At 37.2% G+C, this 16046-nt stretch overlaps 1 protein-coding gene and 1 long non-coding RNA gene across 2 annotated transcripts; both read left to right on the forward strand.

The window, feature by feature from the left end:
• The first annotated feature begins 1286 nt into the window (after positions 1–1286).
• On the forward strand, positions 1287–4510 carry LOC139731199 (uncharacterized). The gene is made up of 3 exons (XR_011710955.1): positions 1287–2540; positions 3566–3775; positions 4437–4510. It is a non-coding gene; the product is annotated as an uncharacterized lncRNA (long non-coding RNA).
• Positions 4511–4527: 17 nt separating this feature from the next.
• Positions 4528–15549, forward strand: LOC139731201 (E-selectin-like). Its single transcript, XM_071642084.1, has 11 exons — positions 4528–4631; positions 5794–6012; positions 6512–6661; positions 7379–7663; positions 8268–8411; positions 9375–9560; positions 11903–12079; positions 13099–13182; positions 14056–14097; positions 14541–14624; positions 15372–15549. The coding sequence occupies exons 2-11, from the start codon at positions 5949–5951 to the stop codon at positions 15473–15475; spliced, it is 1320 nt and encodes a 439-aa protein (XP_071498185.1). The 5' UTR covers positions 4528–4631; positions 5794–5948; the 3' UTR covers positions 15476–15549.
• The last annotated feature ends 497 nt before the right edge of the window (positions 15550–16046 follow it).

Raw genomic sequence — 16046 nt, forward strand, 5'->3', positions numbered from 1 at the left:
ATTTGATGTCTGATAACCTTTTGCTCATCGGTGGTAGTTAGTAATCAGAACGAAGCTTAGACCTAAAGAAAATTCTAACTGAGTCAAAAGTCTTAGAGGGAGGCGTATTCCTAATTCAGACAGTCGTCCTGATACTACACCGCGTGCTTGTTTAGAAAACGGGAAATAACAGGTAAGTTTGATCACTTTTATACTCCTGCTTTGTTTAGTAACTGTCACAAAAAGTTTTTGAATGTGAAATCATGTTCTCTTTTAGAATTATGAGTTATTACAGCATTACAGTGTTAGGTGTGGGTTTAAATAGTCTTGATAGCATAGCTTTTTATTAGATACATAACCTGTTTTTTGGTTTGTGTGTGTGTGTGTGTTTTTTTTTTTTTTGGGGGGGGGGGGAGGGGGGAGAATGACCAATGTTTTTTGGTACACACCTTGCTTTTTTGTAAGGGTGGCCATACTTTCCACGATATACTGAGTATATCGTATACTAGTACTCACGCAACTGGTTCTAACTTTGTATATGTTTTATTTTTTTTATTTAACGGTACAAAAAAAAATATTTGTTTAAAACGGATAAACATACCGACGAATGACATCTAATCCGCTTATTGGAAAAGAAAACGAGACGTTTAGCTATATAGCTACCTGTCACAATTGAATTGGGAAGTACATTCCTAACCTTCAAATGCTTGGAAAAATTTTTGTTTTCACCGTTTATAGTTCCTCTTCATAAATCTAAACTTGACTTGCCAAGCCCATGTCATTACTGTTGCAAGAGCTGATAGAGGTATGCCCTTTTTTTTTGCTTTGTTTTATTCTTCCTTTTATTATTGCATATAAACATCACCGCCAGGTCGTTTAAAGAAAGATAAATTGTTTGTTGTTGCTGTTGTTGTTGTTGTTAGAACCAGCCGAAATATAGCATGTGTGATATGAGGAATGTGTACACATTTTTCAGAGAAACTTCTTTTGCTGGTATCAGTAAATCTATGAACGCTTATTTTCTAATGAATTGATTAATTTATTGCTTACAATTATTTAAATTGTTTACTTGCTTATGGATGGGTTAATGGATTTATTGATTAATATATTTTTATTATCATTTCCCTTTTTTGGGGGTTGATGAGGAAGAAATACGCTTCTTCACGGTAAAGAAACTACGACTCCAAAATAACTTGACAGTAAAGTTAAAGGGGTGCAATAAATGCGTTTCTTGCGTTGATATTGATTGTTTGTGTTTATGTGTGTGTGTGTGTGTATTTGTGTGTGTGTGTGTGTGTTGCCAAGAGTGAGGAGAGGGGGGGGGGGGATGTTCCGGCCACACCTCATCACATCTGCTTGGCAGTCTCTACAAACATTACTTGCATGAAAATCTTCTCAACCTCCAGAACTTACAGTTACTTATCAATCGTACTCTTCGCATTGCTTTTAATAAGTCATTAATAACAGCTAAGCTGGACATGAACCTAAGTGTCACATGAATATTTCTTGGCGATGACATTGATAGACCCTTGACCGACGATGATGAAATGGATTTTACATGTAACCCTGCATGCATCCCAAAACCACCCAAAAGTCGCCAGACATGCATTTTTATTCTATTTTTTCTATTTTTTAGTTAAGGGTATAGATATTTGAAAGAGGCGAATTTAACCTTAAAAATGGCTTAAAACGCAATAGTCTTTCCTAACATATCTAGGTAATAGAATACTCTGGAAATGTGTGTACCGAAAAAAAAGGGTCCTGAAGTTTTTGGTCTATTCAAGAGTGTGATGATAACCAGGTCCTCATGAAGCTTCGCTCTGTCCAGTGTTATAAGGGACAGAAGGAAACAGAATGCACCATTTCTAAAGCAACAAAGTGGACATATAACACACACTATCAGCACATTCAATTTATAACTCAAACTATCTCTCAAATCAGTATCATTATCCTTTTAAAGTTACTAAAGTTGAAAGTGATGAGTATATAATGGGCTTGTCAAAATGGGGTGTGACCTATTTGATATACACCTAATCAAACCATACTACAAGAAAATGTTCTTGTAAGCTACAAAAAATACAATTTCCTATGGATATCACCATCCACAACTTCAGAATAGTGTTGAAATAGAGTTTCTCTTTTGGAAAAAAAGGACAGGCAAAAACCAAACAGAAAAGGAAGCTGACCAGGTTGACCAATTCAACCAATTTTGAGTCCTCATAATACCATCGGGAAACGCTCCCTTTGTTGTTATTTTTATTGGTTTGTCAGTAGCAAACCTGTAGTAAGTAAACTGGCGACCATTATTTCAGAATATGTTAAAGTTAAAGATGTACCTAGATCAAGCCTCCATTACATATCCACGTCTACTAGTATTTTGAAAAGAAACCGGTATAACACTAAGACACTGGCTGTCAGAGATAAACAGACAAGTATTGTTCACGTAGTCTAACCTTTTTTTTTCACGTAACATGTTCACAAAACAGAGTGGCCCTTCAACTTCAACATGTCCAGGTACATAGCATTATGGTTAATTGCTGTTTGCGTTGGATATTTTAGCGGTAAGTACATACAAGGTGTATACTCATATTTCATTCTTATCTGTGCCAAAATATGACCCTGATACTGTTAGATCTTAGGGCGTTCTCGCGTCAAATAAATTCAATAATTCAAGGCCATTAATATTCGCACCCACCAAGTTGACCCGGTGTGCGTATTTTTACCCTTTGAAATCTGGGCTTGTGTAATGACTATTATTGCTTCACGTGGACGACAGTTATGAAGATGTTAAAAAAAATAAGTTAATATTAACAGGCTTATATAGGATTTGACCAAAGTTAAATATGGAGTTAATCCACTAGGTATAGTCTGGTATGCTTTTTCTTTCGTCTCAAGACGTGTTGTAACAGGTCATCTGAAAGATAATACGGAGCTCCATTGTAATTATGTCACCGATATTTTGCATTACCCATACCCACGCTGTGTCAAAGTAATAGTTCAAGACATGTTGTTTTTGCCATTAAGTACCATCTATCTATCAAAACAAATGAAGAGTTTGTTTGCAAAAACCGATAAGTCCATATTTGCCAAACGGAGATATTTGTGATTAAAGGTCAAGAAAAATAAGGAGAATAATAAGAAAATTTTTGCTTCTTTTGACCATAACTTTAAAAATGTACCTTTATATTAAGTGACCAATATATCATTTTAAAGGTATTATTTTGTACTTAATGACAGAGACCATACTTCAAAATCTTCAAAAATGGACTTACCGGTTTTTGCGAACAAACTCTTCAAATCTAAACATGATGCAGCTGAATTCTTCATGCGTTGCACTGTCAATAAATGAACTGTTAATGTGCATTTTTCTTTGGAAAAACCCCCCAGATGCATCAAGTACTTTATTCTGTAAAAGTGCCGTGATAACGTACGAAATCTGGCTCATTCGTCTGTACTTGTGCCTTTTGTTTTTCTTTGTATTTTTGTTTGTTTGTTTGTTTGTATGATTTGTTTGCACAACAAGATTGCTAAAAAAATGTCTAATCTACAAAGGGTAAGTAATGTCTTTAAATTTGCATTTCGGCAGGGTCAGTCGATGGCCAGTGCTCCCTCCCCTCCTCTCCGTGTTCTCATTGCTCTGTTAATGGATACTTTGACGGAGAGGCCCCCGTGCCACAGGGATTCTACCTGCTTTGGACCTGTGACATCGGCTACGTCATCGACGGGAGTTGGGAGATGGTGGTATGGGTGTGTGTACAAAACAATACTTGGATCGGACCCCAACCCATCTGTACAGGTTAATTTAGAAAATGGAATTAAAAAATTGAGGGGGTCGGTGCAATATAGTGCTAACCCACAAAATAGTCATTTTGATATAATCGCTTTGAGTGTTGGGAAAGTCCATACATTGTACATTAATGAAACATGAATGCATGCATTTTTACCATCTTATTGGTTGAATTCAAATATGATATTTTCACGGAGGTTTAATAGAGTGAAGGATAAGGATTATGAAAATGCATGTAACTCAATTTTTGACACAAGTGTGGGTCAGCACTATATTGCACCGACCCCCTCAATTATGTCTCTGTGTTGGAGAAAAAAAAAACACCTCTTCTTCCTATGATCATAAACCCGTGCATATACTATTTTGTGTAACTGTTCTCTTTATGATAACTGATTTGCCTCCCTCTACGTGTAAGATAGACCTGAAGCCCATCGTGTAGATCGAATCTCACGAGATGTGCGCATTTTAGTCAACATAATTTGCTCATCTTATTTTTTTTTTATTTTTTTTTTTTTGGGGGGGGGGGGGAGGGGGGTCCATATCCTGGGATGCTTAACTGCGTGCCTTGATTACACTGATTTGGAGAATAAAAATTCCCATAAATTTGCCAATTTCAGTTCCATCTAATCGAAGTGTCTCATATCCCATTCCCCTATATCTGTGGCTACAGAGGTCACGTGTTCATCTCCCCCTGTACCTGCCCACGGGTCAATAGTCGAGGATAATCAACAGACATACCATCAGGGAGACAACACCTCGTATGTATGTGACACTGGTTATTCTTTGAGCTTTCCAAACTCCACTGGAAACCTAACGTGTGGGACCGATGGGAGATGGATTCCCGACAATGCCCCAATCTGCCGAAGTGAGTATACATGCCGGCACCACGCTTGAATAATAATCGTGCTTGAATCTATTCACTGTGATCTTTATTTATTTATTTTCTTTATTTTTTTATAGTCGTTGTCATCATTTTCGCGAAAGCTTTCCCTACCGGAAAGAACACAGAGTTTCGCAGTGTGTTCAATCTGTGTTTATAATTATAGTCGATTGTCAAGACCCTCAAATTTGACAGTGCAAATACAATCCACGCTGTGGTGTTTTTTTTTTCTTTTTCAAACGGTATTGGCACAGTAAAGTTCTATTTCACACTGTTAACGAATAATTGTGAATCAATGTTTCACAATGTGTTCACACTGTTAAAAACGCCCGAATTCACGTAGTGAAGAGATTTCACACTGTGTTTAAAATTCGTTCACACTGTTTTTACATTATGTTTTACGATGTGGGACACTCTGTTTTTTAAAGCAGGGTTACCACTTAACGTGTTTAATATGTTTAACATTGGCCAACTCTATAAATTTCTTCTGGTGTTACTAAAATAGAAACGTTTATTACCGAATGATATCGCTACCTTATTTCAGAACAGTTACCACGGAAACGGTACAAGTGAAAAAAAAAAATCCTGTTGAGTACAAGGGCAATTTGAGTGTGCCTTAAAGGGATTGTCAAAGATACAATACATGTTGGAAAGACAATTTACTTCGTTGTTTTGGTTATTTTCTATTACATGCCCAACAACTAGTAAATCTCGAATGTCGAAAGTGTCAGAAAATTAAGTATCAATTTAAAGGTTATGAATTTGTAGATTCATCATTGTCTAATCATGCCTTTAATCCTTCCATTCGTATAACAAATTGCCGATGTGAAAGTGTAGTTCGACAAATTATTCATTATACATCCCAACAGTAACATCCCAAATATCAATTTTCTCCCCACGCTTCCCCTGAATTTCTAAGTATAATATAACGAATCCTTTTCGAACGTTGTGCAAGCATTCCTACCACTTTCAACATAGGCAGATTTTTAGTTTCCACCCAGAGAAAGGAAATAAACAAACCACTAATCATTATTATATTTCTTGTCCCTCTGCGGTTCCCATCCTATTACTTTGTTGTAAATCTTGCCATTTTGTCATCATCACATTATCTCGTAATTTGGCTATGATGGCATTGAAACATCTGCAGTTGACTGCCCAGAGTCCTACACAGAGCATGACAACGTATGTTTCTCGACTTCAACGGCTCTCAGCGATTGGTATGGCGCTGTTCAGGCATGCGCAGTCCAGGGAGACATTCTGGCGCTCCCAAAGAACAACAACACTCATGATCATTTGAAAAGCATGGTTAACAGTGGCAATTACTGGATTGGCGTTAGAGAGGGCAGAGACTGGAAATGGGCATCTGGTGAGTGAGCAGAATGCTCTAAAAAAAGTATACCCATGCAGATTACAGAGGGCGCTATTGAACTTTATTCACGAAACAATTCACCATAAAACAGTTGAAAACACATACAAGACGAAACCGAATATGTTTTGGAAAGTTTGAAATAATGGAGGGTAGAAATATCACTTACAGCGATCAAAACGGCAAGATCGTATTCAATTGTAAACAGGGGAGAAGCTGATGATAAGGCCAACTTTAATTCTCAGTGCTAATAAGGAAATCACAAATTACAACATTTAGGAAAAAAATGCCTAAAATTATTATGAACAAAATTCTAATAGGGACACATTGTTTATATAGAAAATATGAATATTTGATAAAGTAAAGCCATTAACACTATATTATTACCTATCATTACTAGTTTATCGTAGCCTAGTTGCTAATTAATATGTCATCATCTGGAGAGACAACACATTGGAGTGAATAGAGCGGTCAATTAACCTTTGCTTCATTTCCACAGACGGGTCGTACATTGAAAGGCTATTTTGGAACCAAGGGGAACCTAACGGAAACCACGAAAGCTGTGTGGAACTTCGGAAATCTGACGATGGAGACCATTTTTGGAATGATGCTGCCTGTGGCGAACAAAATAGTTTCATATGCGAAGCAGGCAAGCGAAGATGTTTTCTTTTTCATACATTTTCTTCATTGCCAGAACCCCTTCAAACCCCCCCCCCCCAAAAAAAAAAAAGAAAAACATGCGGATACACAACAACAACTTGCAGATCATCAACCATTAGTTTTTGTTACTGATCCCCTTGACAAGAGAAACGTGAAGTTTTGATTTCGACTCGGGTTTCATTACAGAAATCATACGCAACTCAATAGATAGGTAAGTAGAACATATTCAACAACGTTGTATTCATTAAGCGTTTATTAAAATGATTTATGTATAACAATGAGGCCTTGTTATGAATTGAATAGGCACGTCTTCTCGGAAGACTCAGCAAGCGAGTCAGACATTTTGTTTTCAGAATATACAGGGCACTCTCGTTATAACGAACATGGTTATAACGAAATTCCGGTTACAACGAAGTAAAATTCAGGCCGAAAACATTAAACGCTCTTTACTTTTATCGTTTGTTTGATCGCTGATAGCAAAATTTCGATATAACGGAAGAAAACTGCCAGTCATGTGGACTTCGTTATAACAAGAGTTGATTGTATCAAACAATGCAGAATTGTGTAGAGATATCTTATAATGAAGAACAATGTGTATATAGATAACACAATATCTCTTTTAAAGAGCAGAAGAATGTAGCGCTATTCAAATTTCGTCTCATTTTTGCTCATTATTATCTCTCATCAAAACACTATTCTATTGCAGAGGGTTCTTGTATTAATGGGACTGAAGAATCTTCTAGTCTAAACGCGACGTATAACGGCAAGTGCTATCGTTTCATCGGAGTTAGCCTTACATGGCAGGAGTCACGAGACGCCTGTGAATCGAGAAACTATGGATTTCTGGTGGAGATTTTAGATCTTAGCACCCAGGAATTCTTGTCTTCTCTTGCATCGCTTTGGGAGTCTGTCTATTCTACGGAGAGGTTGTGGTGGATTGGGGCGTCCGAAGACACCAACGACATTGAAAGGTCTTGGTTCTGGTCGGACGGTAGGTGACGTAACAATGCTACCTGACTTCGAAGTATCCATTAATATAATTGCATTGAGACATAGGTCTATGCATGCAGAAGCATCAACTGATGCCACATTTTTATTTGTTTGTTTGCTTGCTGTAGACAGTTCCTTTGTCTTACACTTTCTTCATGTACTATTTTGGCTCGATTATATTTCCGATATAACAAAGAAAAAAAAAATCTGAAAAGAGAACTAAACGAGAAACCAAAAATATGATTACTCCAACAATGATTTTACAACAAAAATTCTCTTTACAACGGAGGAAAAATTCAGTTCCAAAGATTATCATCTTCATGTTATGTTTATGTACTTTATTCAGCTATCACAAAATGTCCATTTAACGAAAGAAAATGGCAGTTCGTTATAACGGGAATGCACTGTATTTACAGTGTACTCCCATTATAACGGACACACTGTTACAACGAAATTCCGGTCACAACGATATAAAAATTCAGGCAACAACATTATTGGCTCTATGTATTTTTACTGTTTATTTGTTCGGTTATAACGAAAGAAAAATGCCGGTCCCGATGACTTCGTTATAACGGAAGTCCACTGTACTTTGTACCTACCTGCAGACACTAGAGTCCACACTACACAATGGGCCCCTGGAGAACCTAACAACATGGGCGCGGAGGAGTGCGTTGAAATGAGGGAAAGCCTTAACTTCGGTTGGAATGATCAGGGCTGTTCTCAAGTTGCATCATGCTTTTGTCAAAAAGGTGTGTCACAGAAGTTGAAGCAGAGAAGAGATTTTGTTTGTCGGACAGATCATTTATCATTATCAGCTGTGGTTTGAGATGTCGCAATTAAACGCCCCTGCTGGAAAGAACACAGTGTTCCACAGTGTGAAACACAATGTGAATACAATGTGAAACCACGGAGCTCTAGTAGCTCCATGGTGAAACAGTGTGAGCAAAGTGTGAAATCTCTTCATACCCATAAATTCGAGCGTTTCAACAATGTGAACACATTGCGGATCATCAATTCTCAATGTGAAACAGATCATCACTATGTGAACTCACTGTGAAAAACCACACCCAAGTGTGAAACCATCTTCACACTGTTAAATTCGAGCGTTTTCACATAGTTGACTATGAGAACACATTTGGACACACAGTGATCGTTTCAGCAGGAGAGACTATATAGGAAGCCTACAGTATGCAGTTCAGGCCAACAGTTTTTATCAGTGCTATTCTCCAAAAACTTAAAAGATACACCAAAAAAAAAAAAAAAAGCAATGCAGGCGAATTGACGAACAAACAGAACCCTCGTGAGCAACGAGTATTTGATGCAAATTGAACATTACTTTCGGTTGTAGATAATCATAATATGATATAATCACGATATAATTATAAAGTTCATTCATTCATTTGCTCATTACTTCATTCCGATTAGTCACATTATTCATGTTGTCTGAAAATTTGCCAAATTAAGTGTCTATTTTTTCAGATCATCTTCATAACAAAACTATATCAAACTGACTAAAAGGGGTGCCTTGTTATACGAAAGACCATCTTGACGCAATACAGGACTATCAGGGACGGACCGAGGAATTCCGTAAGGGGTGGGGGCGAAAAAGAAGAAGAATATTTACCACTTCTCTCGTGTTTGGAAAACAAAACAAAACAACAACAATATCAACCTATGAAAAGTCGAAACAAAGTATTTTCTCTGTCTGGCAGGACTGGTGGCTTGCGGTGATCCTGGTGCACCAGCTCATGGTGTGAGGACGCCAGACGAAACGTCTTCATTCCTCGATGGCGCCAAGGTTCACTTCCGATGTGATACTGGCTACCACCTGAACGGTTCCTCATCAATCATGTGTCTTACAAACGGGAACTGGGACTCGGAGTTGCCGGAATGTCAAGGTAGGTAAGAAACGTAGGAAGTGTTAATACGAAAAAAAAAATGAAGAAAAACTAGAGGCAACAGATCTATAACTTGGATAATACAGACAAAAAAAAAGTTGGAAATCGAAAACAACTCTGGAAAGATATGGTTGTGTATGTTTATTTAATTTTTTTTTTACGTTAGCTTTGATTTTATCATACGTTCTTTCTATGTGATTTTACTTACAAACAACATCTTTTTTAATGTTATTCACTTTTTTGTCATACGTTCTTTCAGTATGACTTTACTTATAAACAGTTTTTTTTCTAATAATCATTTTTTTTTTTATTGTGTGAAATATAGTACACCTTCGAGGACAGATTTATTCCATTCTCCTAGGCTAGTTTTCAAGTTCAAGTTTGTAAAACATTTATTTTCCATCTTTTTCATGTTGTAAATCACATACATAAAGTTGTACAAGGAAGAGAGAACCTCAAAAAGCAGAGCTTGTGGTGAGCTGCCTAACAGTAACGCACTGCGTCACAAACACAAGAGACAGCAAAAACACAATATTTATATTATTATTATGATATTATGATAATATTTCCAAAGGCAATATTAAGATGAGATATTCCTCGAAGAGAAATATTGCAGTTCTAGACCCCGTCTACAGTGCGGGGCTGGGCCGAGCCGCGGCCGAGCCCAACCTCAATTGCGAGGCCGAGCCCCTCCGTTTACACTGCCGGGCTCGGCCGCGCTTTTGATTCAAACCTTTCAATATTTTGTCGTGGTGGCGCTCTGCTTGTAAACAAACGCAATTTGGTATTGTCTGGTTTTCAGACCCTTTGCCAACTGAATTCCGTGGCGACGAAGTCGCCGTTCGGGCAAAGGCCTTTGCCGAAGGAAACAATCCTTTGCAGGACAAAATCAGCTTAAATTATACTAGTTTTCGACGTTGAGGAGGTTAATATCGTGAATAGCGAAATAGTACGGGCAGAGGGTCTGGAAGCCAGACTAAAATTGGCCGCGCATTTGACCCAGTTTGCGTTTACACCAAGAAGAGGTCGGGCTCAGCCGCGGATCGGCCGCGGCCGAGACCACCTCCACTGAAATGAAGGAGGGCTCGGCCGCGGCTCGGCGGAAGAGAAGAAACACCCACAAACCTGACAATATCAGCAAAAAAGTCTATAGGGCTTTTTACACTTGTGTTTCTTAACCCCGGACTTTCTCTGACCCAGGACTATCGTTAGTCCCGTACCAATTTTTTCAGGCCCCCCCCCCCCCCCCCCCCCCCCTAGCCCCACCGTTGGTCCGGGGCTAAACAAAAATGTACAAGTGTAAAAAGCCCTTATTATTCCAAAAAAGAGAGACGATTTATAATGGGATTTAAACAAACTCAAAGAAGGTACAGATTTTAAATGGGCTGGGAGATTATTCCAGACCTTGGGACCACAAAAACGCACTGTGTGTTGGAATAAGACTTTTTAATGTTTTGGAATGTGAATTAATGAAGATGATCTAGTTTCATACTTATGTTATTCTGAGTTTTCTTCAAATAAGTGACAAAAATGATCAGGGAGAAGATTATTTGTAAACTTATACATAAATAAGCCCAATTGAAATGTATTGATATCTTTTAAACGCAACAACTTTAACTCGTTAAACAGTTTGCAATGTACAGTCTTGCATTGCAGTTTTACATTGCACCTACAGTTGTATGCAGCTACAAGAATGTTGATATGAAAAACAAAATCCACAAAAAGTGTTCGAAAAATCATTAAAACAAACAAGTAATAAACTCAAACCTCTAGCACAGAAAAACAAATAGAGGAGTCAACTACGTGTTTTTTAAATGCACAACCTATTTCCTTGGACCAAAATTAAAACGTATGTTCCTCTGACACTGATGACTATAATTGCGGTCTATACTGTACAGAACAATTGTATTCTTTATCTGGTTTATGTTTGTCTATTGCTTGCCATTTTCTTCTCTGCTTTTATGTTTGAACATGTATACACATGTAAACATCTTTTTTTTTGAAGCGCCATAAGTACTAAAAAATGGACCTGTGCGCTATGCAAGTAGCCACCATTATTATTATTATTATTATTATTATTATTATTATTATTATTGTTATTGTTATTATTATTATTATTTTTGTTATTATCATTATATTTATTATTACTAGTATAATTTTTTATTATTATTAGTATTAGTAGTAGTAGCAGTAGTAGTATAGAAAAGGGAGAAAAGGATAATACATGAATGTATTATTGAAAAAGATGAAATTAAAATTGATCTAATATTAGTTTTCTTTCTTTTTTGTACTTTTTGGCATGTTTCGTATTAATATTAGCATTACCCTTGTTATGTCATCAGCCGTTGCTTGCCAAGGCGAGCCACCATCAGTGAACGGTACAAACGTGACAGTCACAGGAAACGAATTCAAAGCCCTTGCCATCTACGAGTGCTCCGATGGTTTGATACCCACAGCTTCCCCGGTCAGTTACTGCCAGACGGACGGCACGTGGAGTCAATCAGATTTCTCCTGCACAGGTATTTTCCACCTTTTCGGGTTTTTTTTTTTGAAAGAAATAAAAAGAAAACATCAATAAGGGGAATGAATAACACAGTATATTGAAGACCTGAATATAAGAACGACCCAAGTCCCATTTTTTGGCCAAATTCAGTTTGACATGAGAAATTGTAGCTTATGCATGGACTCATCTTGTGTATTAAATGATACATCCTGATTACCCCCGGAAGTGCCTGAAATGAATGAGTTAAATCTTATATGAATGTAAGAATGAAGGACTTGGGTCATTCTTTTATTCATATTATAGCGCCTTCTCTTTTCCCTCTCTCATCTCTATAGCAGTATATCATGTATATGATTCAAAGAACGACCCAAGTCCATCACACAAAATGGCCTCTCCACAATTAATGTAAATGTTAATTGTCATTTTAATATATATTATGTTCTAATTTGTATATACAATGTTGCCTTCCCATCACAGTTAAATAGAATATTATTGGACAAATAAAACAGATATAAAGTTTTTTTAAGTTTACTCGAAATGGTCTTCCATGGACTTGGGTCGTTCTTATATTCAGATACTCAATTGGTAATTTTTTGCCAGGCTGAAATAGAACATAGAAAATATATTCTTGTCTCTGTTGACAAATTCGTTGAAGGTAAATGCATGGTAATACTTCTTTCTTCAGTGATACTATCTCTCATACCAGTCCATTCTATTTACAGTTTTGTGTGTTATTAAATACGCACACACACACACACACACACGCACATACACGCACACACGTGATATTCAAATATGCAGACCTGTCTTTGAAAAAAAAACTGAACCTTAGCAAAGATTATTGTTATCCAAATCATTTCATTCCTTTTCCCTGTGTGTGTGTGTGTGTGTGTGTGTGTGTTTTGTGGGGTAGGTGGAGGAGGAGGAATGGGTACTTTTTACAGGTACGTACTTGGAAATACACACACCTGTTCTCTTTACAGTATGATACGATCATGATGGCACGATAATTCATGACCTTGATTTCCCATTCAGTTCCTACCTCTTCACCCACGGAAACGTCTCCCACTTCAGTCAAAACAACTGGCTGGGGAACATCACAGTCGTTATCCACGACAGGTAAACTTCAGTCTGATCAAAACGTATTGTGCCGCTATCTGTATACCTACCGATTTGAATATAATTCGGTCCATTAAAAAGAAAGAAAATGACTGAACAAGCAGGAACAAAAACCAACTAACCATAAAAACAGCAGTATCACAATCAACAGAGTCCAGTACACAAACACATTGGAAAGGCAAAGAATGATCCAAAATCATTTTCGTTCAGCCCACATGACTGTACTTCTGTCCTTACTAGGCCCAACGAAGAGAAACAGAATAATACTAAAGTATGTTGTTGCCAAGATAGTTGTAGTTGTCCTCTTCCAATAAAAATAACTTTTATGGTCGATCAGAGAGCTCACAAAGCTACATACACACGCATGCTTTATATCGGCCAATATCGATTTAAAAGGAGACTCCGTTTGTTTCTCGGGTGCAGACGAAATACTTGCTGAGTGTGCTTAATAGCCTCTGATTAACGTTACACTAGGGAATTCCTGTGTATCTAAACTTTACATTGCACCGCTTATGATGCATGGAACTGCTGAAAATATTCCACCCTGCAAGCCATGAAGGACACATAATTTTTATGACTTCCGTGAGGCCGGGCCACCTATACGGCTTCCAAAAATAGTGCTGAAAATTAGCAAACAACGCCATTACATAGACATGTATATCAGTGTGTGTACATTAAATTGAGGAACAGGAATAAGAGCAACAACAATTATTTGGAAAATGACTCTTAAGAAAAAAAAGCTTCTCATTTAAACAACAGATATCATAGGGTACACATTTTAAAGTGTGTATTAAGATCCAATTCGTAAAACAATAATATATGATTGAAATTATACAACAAATTTTCATTTCTTCTTCTTCTTTGTGTCTGCAGATATGACGACTCAGCCTCAAACAACAAATTTTCAGACAACAGGTGCGAACATTGAAGTTGACAGTCCTTTGACCACCCGCATCATTATCTGCATGGGATTTGATATTTCTTTTCTTCAGTTATTGTTAATATTTTGTACCTGTCATTAGAGCGGAACACTGTCTTCCTGTTAGTCCCTCCTTATCCACATTTCTTTTTTCTCTTGTAAAATTTTCAAAAAAACCTCTTGACTGCTAAACGTATAACTGATTCTTGAATTCAATGATGCTATAAAATTCTGTAAGCATTTATCACTATGAAAATCACTTGTATTGGAAAAGTGAAGAGACAGTTTATTCTAATCTTCATTAAGACTGCGATAATACACTTGCATTGTCTATGTGTGTGCGAGATGAATTACATTAAGCAAGGGACCTGTTTATGCCAGATATAACATTATCTTCAATGTAGATAAATAATCTTTGTTCTTTTTTATCTATCACCAGCTTATTCTCTACATTCAACCAAGCCAGTGATGTCTTCCTCCCCGACACCTGATGGGGTTAGCTCTACAAAGATGTCTGTGACAGGTAATATTACTTCGGCTCTGTCTGATACAGTGGACTCCCGTAACGAATTCCTGGACCTGCAGTTTTCTTTCGTTTTATCGAATTTTCGTCATAACCCAACAAATAAACAATAAATAACATAGAGCGGATAATATTGTGGTCTGAATTTCTACTGAATATCGCCTGCCCTTTCATTCGATTTTGTTTTCCCTATTTCATTTGAGCTGTTCCTGTGTAAAGTCAATAATCCGCGTTTCAATCTACAATAGATAAAACCATCTGTCCCTTTTTCTATCTCATCTACATTCTTTACTACCCCAGTACTACAACTAGTACCAAAAAAAGGAGCCAAAATCCAGTCTTGAGAAAGTTGTTTGTGCGTGTGTGTTTTCAATAAAATCCATCCTGATGGGAATAAGTTTTCTGAGCAAGATATTCTAAATCAAAGAATCGCGGAAATAATCATCAACTGCAAAAGCCATCTCCTCCCGCCCCCCCCCCCCCAAAAAAAAAAAAACAAAAACAGGAAAACGCATCAAGAACAGATATATCTTGCACCTTGTAAATTAGACATTACAATGCGTGGGGACCTATTAAGTCCATCAATTAACTTGCATTTACCAATATATGATTTTTATGAGGCGTCACATTCATTCATAGCTTTCTTTTTTTTTTGTATGTTAGCTACATAAGCAAAGACAAGTGACATTTTCACAAATCATACTTATTTTATTCCCTTATCATTATCATTACCTCATTTCCATGCAGGATACCCGTTAACCGAGTCAGCAACAACTTTACGCGGGACAACCAGAGGAGAGATCACTCACACGTCGTCCGGGACAGGTTTCTTTGACATTTGTCTTTATTAGCCATAAGTAAATTCGAGAAAGAGTGTCTAAAGTACTGAAAAAGACAATGTGTATAAGTTTCTGGTAATCGCATATTTCCCCGTCTTCATATTCTGTATTTTCAATATGTAATACGTGTGCGTTTATTTGTAATTCGTAATGAAAAAAAAGTATCATATCCATACGTATAACAATAATACACAGTATAGGCGGGCACATGATATCTCAATATCAATATTCTTCTTTTTATATTTTGAAGGAAGCGCAACCCTATTGACACTTTTCGTGCCCTTAGTAACAGCAACATTATGAGATTTTAATAGTGGATGTCATTTCTTATTTTCTTCCGTTTTCACATATTGTTGTCTTCTCAGATAGTCCTACCTCACCGACGGACTCACCAACAACACTTATCCCGACTACCGAAGGTGAAATTTCACATGCATCAGCCAAGACAGGTAACATTGTCAACATGATATTTTGAAAGTATTAACCTTTCTGACTTTTATTTGCGTTTATCTGTCCCTTTTTAACTCACACACAGTGCACTTCCGTTATAGCGAAGGTACGGTTATAACGAAATTCCGGTTAC

The sequence above is a fragment of the Diadema antillarum genome, unplaced genomic scaffold (genome assembly GCF_040938485.1).
Source record: "Diadema antillarum isolate AM-2024a unplaced genomic scaffold, OU_Dant_1.0 seq00000365_RagTag, whole genome shotgun sequence".
Taxonomy (NCBI): domain Eukaryota; kingdom Metazoa; phylum Echinodermata; class Echinoidea; order Diadematoida; family Diadematidae; genus Diadema; species Diadema antillarum.

What these genes read in the sequence shown, in the direction of transcription:
- LOC139731201 (XM_071642084.1), top strand. Translation starts at nt 5,949, where the DNA reads ATGGTTAACAGTGGCAATTACTGGATTGGCGTTAGAGAGGGCAGAGAC. An exon ending in GTCTTGGTTCTGGTCGGACG is followed by an intron (nt 7,664 to 8,267) that starts GTAGGTGACGTA and finishes ACCTACCTGCAG; the next exon opens with ACACTAGAGTCCACACTACA. An exon ending in ACAGTCGTTATCCACGACAG is followed by an intron (nt 13,183 to 14,055) that starts GTAAACTTCAGT and finishes TTGTGTCTGCAG; the next exon opens with ATATGACGACTCAGCCTCAA.